At 55.9% G+C, this 5,588-nt stretch overlaps 1 protein-coding gene across 1 annotated transcript; it reads right to left on the minus strand.

Moving 5' to 3' along the window:
- Nucleotides 1-794: 794 nt before the first annotated feature.
- On the minus strand, nucleotides 795-5,351 carry SYNDIG1L (synapse differentiation inducing 1 like). The gene is made up of 3 exons (XM_072865310.1): nucleotides 4,923-5,351; nucleotides 3,510-3,647; nucleotides 795-1,861 (listed from the first exon to the last, which is right to left on the minus strand). Exons 1-3 carry the CDS (start codon nucleotides 5,349-5,351, stop codon nucleotides 1,703-1,705), a joined length of 726 nt encoding a protein of 241 aa, XP_072721411.1. The 3' UTR covers nucleotides 795-1,702.
- Nucleotides 5,352-5,588: the final 237 nt, after the last annotated feature.

Consider the following 5,588-nt stretch of genomic DNA (forward strand, 5'->3'; position numbering starts at 1 on the left):
CTCCAGGAACTGCATAAACACCTCCAGGTTTAAGTGAGCTCAGCACTCCTGCGAAGCTCACCTCTTCGCTAGCCAGCTCCATGTCCTTATAAACAGAGTCTTTTTTCCTGCTTTTTTTATTAGCTCGTCCATGTTATAAAACGTAATGGAAACTTTCAGACCAGCTTCTGAACAGGTCTCTGATGTGCTTCTCTCTTTTATGGCTCAAGTACAACGGCAATCGCAGACATTAACATGCTTCTTTAGGATGAAATGTACATTTGAATGGCACCCAGTTGGAGGAACATGCTGCGCCTCTTGCAGAGCCGGCTGCAGCCCGCCCAGAAACCCCGGGAAGGGGTGACGGGTGCCCAGAGTCTGCCTGCAGCCCCCTGCACATGGAGGAAGGCGGCGGCAGGGGAGCCGTGGCCATGGCGAGGGAGGGTCAAGGTGGGTGCTGGGGAGTGGGGGTGAGGCAGGGCCTTTTAACGCCAGCCCTTTGGGGCAGTCATTGCCTTCACACCCACCTCTGAAGCACTTGACATCTCGCTGACAATATACGAATTAGCAAAACTAAGATGTAAGCGGGGATGTGTGGGATTTCCTTGTCAGCAGAGGCTTTTGGATGGACGGAGATACCCCTCTCCGAGGCAGGGAAGAAGTGTGTTGGGGTCATGCCCTGTGTCTCAGGCTCCCTCCAAGTCTTCCACCTCTCTGAATCTCATCCCCTCGCAAACAGCACTCCCACCCCAGGCTCTGCGTGTCATGTTGGCCTTTTCTCTCCAGCTCTTTTTGTGTGCAGGGCCCTGACCTCGTGCTGAGAGTGGAGTCCTTCAGGCCCCCACCTCTCCCAGGTCGCTTCTTGGGTAGAAATTGCCATTACAAGTCTTTTCAGAGCCCAGCACTGTGGGACGCCAACCTTACGGGGGCTCTGACTTGCAATTATCATGATGGTCATTATTAACGCAGAGAAAACCTTGCTGTCTTTGCCAGCTTGCTCCAGCGATGGGAGTGACGGTGTGCAACCACCAGCCTGCCTTCCTCCTTGTTTCTGGTCTGGGATGGGCTAGCGACAGGGATGTTCTCCCGTGGATCAGGGGTCTGTCTGCAGAGGGATGCAGAGAGCATGCCCTTTGGTCATGTCCCTGCTGTGTCCTTCTTTGCTGCAGCTGAGGGGCCAGGTGCCAGCCCGTGGCACTGAAATGAGAATGTGGTCTCCATCACTGGAGTCTGGACACCCCACCAGGACCCCGGCCTCCCAGAAGAAAAAGCAGTCATTCCCCGGAACCATATCCCCTCTCCTCCCTGCGTGCTCCCTTCATGGGCCAAGCCTGGGCATCAGTGGTGGATCCACCAGCGGTGGATCTCCCGGCTGCGGGGCTGGGAGGGGGAGCCGTGGCCCCGGAGCAGGGGTGGTGGCACCAGCCCAGCAGCAGCACACAGCGTCTCTCCTGCACATCTTCCACCAGGCAAACACGCTCCTCCTGGTCCCAGCAGCCAGGCCGGTGCCCAATTCCCTGCTGTCAGATGGTGGCACCCCACAGCCTTGGGGAGAATGGGGGTCTACTGTTTGTCTGAAAGGGCACAGAGCCTGTGCAGGGCATCCAAGCCGGGGTCCTGCTGTGCAAGCAGCCCTTGCAGGCACTGGCACCCTGTGCTCTGCAGGAGAGCTCGATCCCAGGAGGGCCGGCAGCCGGGGACAGCGCTGACGTGCAGGTGGCAGCTATACGTGGCCCCCTTTGGAGAGGTAAGCGATCAGCGCTACCACCACCCCGACGTAGACTCCTGTGCCGATGGTTATGGAGAGCGCAGCGAGGAAGAGCGCTCGGCGGGAAGCTGAACTGGCCAGATGGAAATCTCCTTTGGAGACAGCCTTGCTGGTCTGGAAGGAGAAGAAACGCCCATTGCTCACAGCCGTACCAACCTGGCTTTTCAGCCTGCGTGCAGTTGTTTCACTACTGAGTCAGCCCCCCTTCCCTGGCCGCTGCATCCCGTGAAGGCTGGGGACAAACAGCAAGGCGTCCGTCAGTTTGGGAGGGCTCAGCACAGCAGTGCCACCTACACACATTTCCCGTGGATTTTGCCTCCAAGGGAAGCGTGGGCTTTGGCTGTTTGTCTGAAAGCCCCAGCCATGTGGGTGCTCAGCCAGAGCTGTGAGTGGGTGCCTGGACCCTTGTAAGCCCAGGCAAACGGTCGGTGCACAGGGGCAATGGCTGCACGGTACCAACTAGATACAAATATACCCTATACATCTATATAATGAGTACTGCCTAGTCTCAGGGAGCTGACTCCAGACAGCACAGCCCCTTGGTCTGGCTGTGCTGCCACTTGATTTTGCCTGCATGGGGTTGTCAGTTGAAGCCTATTTGCCATAGAAGGGCTGATGGAGCCAGCAATGGAGGCAAATACGGGTGTTGGCTCTCAGGGCTGGTGACTTTCAGCTTCCCTGAGTGCTCAGGGCACATTCAGAGCTACTCTTAGTATTACGTACTATTTGTGTTCAAGTTGCCATGTGGAGATCAGGGCACCCAGTGTGCACAGACACCGATTAAAGAGATGGTCCTTGCCTCAGCGAGTGAACAAAAGTAGTAGTTATAGCAAATGGAGCTAAATTTAAATTGCACCAAGTACATGATCACGTGGAGAGTGCACTGTGCTGCCCTGCACCACATGGAAAAATGTGAAATCTGCCACTCCTCAGGGTCCTAATCAGTTAAAGCTTCCCCTGCCTCTCACCGCCTCTGTGCCAGGTACTCATGATATATACTTTTCCATTTCTGTTTCTATCATCTTGATTTAACTTCTTAATGCCTCCCCCCCATCTATTCTTGGTACAGCAGCATCTATGCAAACGTAGAGTAAATCCCCTGGCTCTGCATGAATTATTCTGGGTCAACAGTGATGTAAGCGAGCCTAGGCTCTGGGCTAAGCCCTCAAGAAGGCAGCAGCTCCTCTGAGCTGGTGCAGCCCGAGGGCCACCACCCTCTCCAGCCTCTGCCAGCCTGGTGTTGGCTCACACAGCTTAGCTGACGCGTGTCAGAAGCAAGTGCAATGGGGGAGCTGTAGTGTGATCTGGAGACCGGGCTCCCTGGTGAGCCCGGTCTCCAGAGCAGCCTGACTCCAGGGGCATGAGCTGCCTCGGACTGGGTCATGGTGTAGGACCTCTGCACGACGGGAGAATGGGAGGGCAGGTGCAAAAATGCCATTTTCCTGAGCCTGGGTGGAGGCGGAGAACTTGGGCAAGCAGCCAAGGGGAGCCCCAGTTCCCTAAATAAGACCTGAAAGACCCAAAGGAAAAGCCTGACCTCTAGTAACCCACACAAGAGCTGGAGGGCTTGCAACCCCACAGCAGCTGTGGAGACATCCAGGAGCCAGGAGCACCCTTTGCCTCAGCCCTCAGGGGTCTGGGCATGGCACAGAGATGAGCCTTAGAGCCAGAAAGGTGCCTGGTCCTCTCCATGGGCTGCTGTGGCTTGCAGGGCCCTTGCTCCAGTGCTCAGTGCATGCAGGCAAGCAAAGGGATCTCTTACCCCTTGGGAGAAGTAGAAGGCAGCAATCCCCAGGGGCCAGAAGCAGCACAGCATGGAGAAAAGGGCCAAGCCCAGGTGGTCCCGGGGGGGAAGCATCAGGAAATGATCCTCACTTTCGCTGTCGCTGGAGGAGTCGCTCTGCAAAACCAGATGGATTCAGCACATGCCCACCTCCCCGTGCCGCCCTGCAGGCTGCGTCTCAGCCCCTCTCCTCCCAGCTCCTGCTCTCTCCTGGCCCCATCATGCATTCTCACACATTTCTCACCTGTAAATTCAAGGAGTGAGTTTCAAAAATATTTTAGCCTCCTCAGCCTGGTTTGATGAGAAAAACTGTAGCTCAGCAAATTCAGGAGCGGAGTGCATTCTCGGCTCCCTGCCAGAGCAAATGCTGAGCTCGCTTGCTGGGGGTCTGGGATTTCCCTGGGAGATAGATGGTCTTAAACTGAAATATCTTGAGCTTTGGCAGTACTGGCAGTTTGTCAGCTTAAACAAACTTAAACAAAGTGCTTATCCCCATTAGGGACTAGGAGATCAATATCCTGCTAAACTAATTCAGCAAGTGAGGGAAAGCGGTTGAATTGGAGCCTCCATCACAGGGGCAACGTGTCCTGTCTCCTTAGCGAGCGCATTGCTCAGAGCAGCTGCGGCCAGCACTCCTGCCTTTGGGCACTGCTCGGCCAGCCGCAGACCGGCCTGGAAGTGATGAGTCTTGGTGGGGAAGGCACACAGACATGGGGACACCCCTGCTGCCCTCTGAAAAGGCCCCACCGCTGGCACTGAAAGCAGCAGAGCTGTGCTGGGTCATCAGACATCAGCTCCAGCAGGCTCCAGGGACCCACTCCCACCTCTCAAGGTCCTGGATGATGTTCCCAGCCTCTGCACCACCACTTGAACCGTGGTGGGGCACAGAGCGCAGCATGAGGCTGCTTTGCCAGCTCTCATTCTTCCTTTGCGAGATTCATCCTGTCTTTATATATTAAGCTTTCTCTCAGCTGCTGCAGTCAGGCATGTGAATTTTGCTGTTATGCAAGGATTGCTATTTCCCGTGAGCTCGAGTGCCACAGCGGTGGCAGGCTGCCCTTGTCAGAGGGTCCCCATATCCCGAGGGTCCCCATATCCCAAGGGTCCTGCAGAGATGGCCCCACCTCCCCTTCGCTCCCAGCAGGCATGCAGCCAGGCTGCCCTCAGAGAAGCTGACCTCCTTCTGAGGTCTTCGGTGAGGAAAAGGGAGCAGAAATGATAAGGAAGAAGAAGAAATATTGGGTGCACAGGGAGAGGCTGGTGAGGCAGGAGATGATAGGGTCTGGGGGGAAGCTCTGGGGAAAGAAGGCAGAATAAATGACCACGAATTTGGGCCGATGGCCAGAGTTACTAGAGGAGGAGTTTGGTGCCATCCCACCTGGCAAAGCTCACCTCGTACTCCTGGAGCTCCTCTTCCTCCACCTCGTAGGACACAGTTTGGATGCGGATGTCGCTCTCTACCAGGCAGGACCCTTGCGCCTCGTGCCCATCAGGACCTTCAGGTGGAGCCTCTTTGCTTTCCATAAAAGTGGTCTCGCAGCTTTCCGTCTTGCTATCCTTGGCCTTGAGAGCGGTCTCATCCTTCACGAGGATGAAATTGGGGCCATACAAGGCTTCAACGGCCAGCTGCAGGGAACTGGCATCCAGCAGCTGGTGAGTCCTGGCACCGCCAGTGTTTTGGAAGATGTAGGAATACAGTTTCCCTTGGCAGCGATGACTGGGGTAGTCCTGGCTGCAATGCTGGTGGTAAGAATAGCTGCTGTGAAGGTGCCCATTGGCCTTGGCCAAGAGCGGGTTTTGGAGCTCACGCACACTCTCCATGCTGCCAGTGGCGGGGGGGGAAGCGATCCTGCAGGAGCAGAGAGAGTGGGAGGGAGGAGGCTGTTATTTCAGCAAGGCAAGGGAGCAGAAAAGCCTCTCGCCCATGCAGAGCCGATGTCAAGACAAGGCTAGTGGGAACAGAAAGATTTGGCAATGCTGGAGAAAACAAGAGCCCTCCCCCCTCTCCTCGGCTTGAATGCTATCTTGGCAAACTGAGCATCTCTTCATATCTCCCCA

Source organism: Ciconia boyciana, chromosome 6 (genome assembly GCF_034638445.1).
Source record: "Ciconia boyciana chromosome 6, ASM3463844v1, whole genome shotgun sequence".
NCBI classification, from domain to species: domain Eukaryota; kingdom Metazoa; phylum Chordata; class Aves; order Ciconiiformes; family Ciconiidae; genus Ciconia; species Ciconia boyciana.

Excerpts from the sequence above, each read along its gene's own strand:
- SYNDIG1L (XM_072865310.1), bottom strand. The coding sequence starts at position 5,351 with ATGGAGAGTGTGCGTGAGCTCCAAAACCCGCTCTTGGCCAAGGCCAAT. Across the intron at positions 3,648-4,922 it reads AGGAGCTCCAGGAGTACGAG|AGCGACTCCTCCAGCGACAG; the intron begins GTGAGCTTTGCC and ends CTGGTTTTGCAG. Across the intron at positions 1,862-3,509 it reads CCTTCTACTTCTCCCAAGGG|ACCAGCAAGGCTGTCTCCAA; the intron begins GTAAGAGATCCC and ends TTCTCCTTCCAG.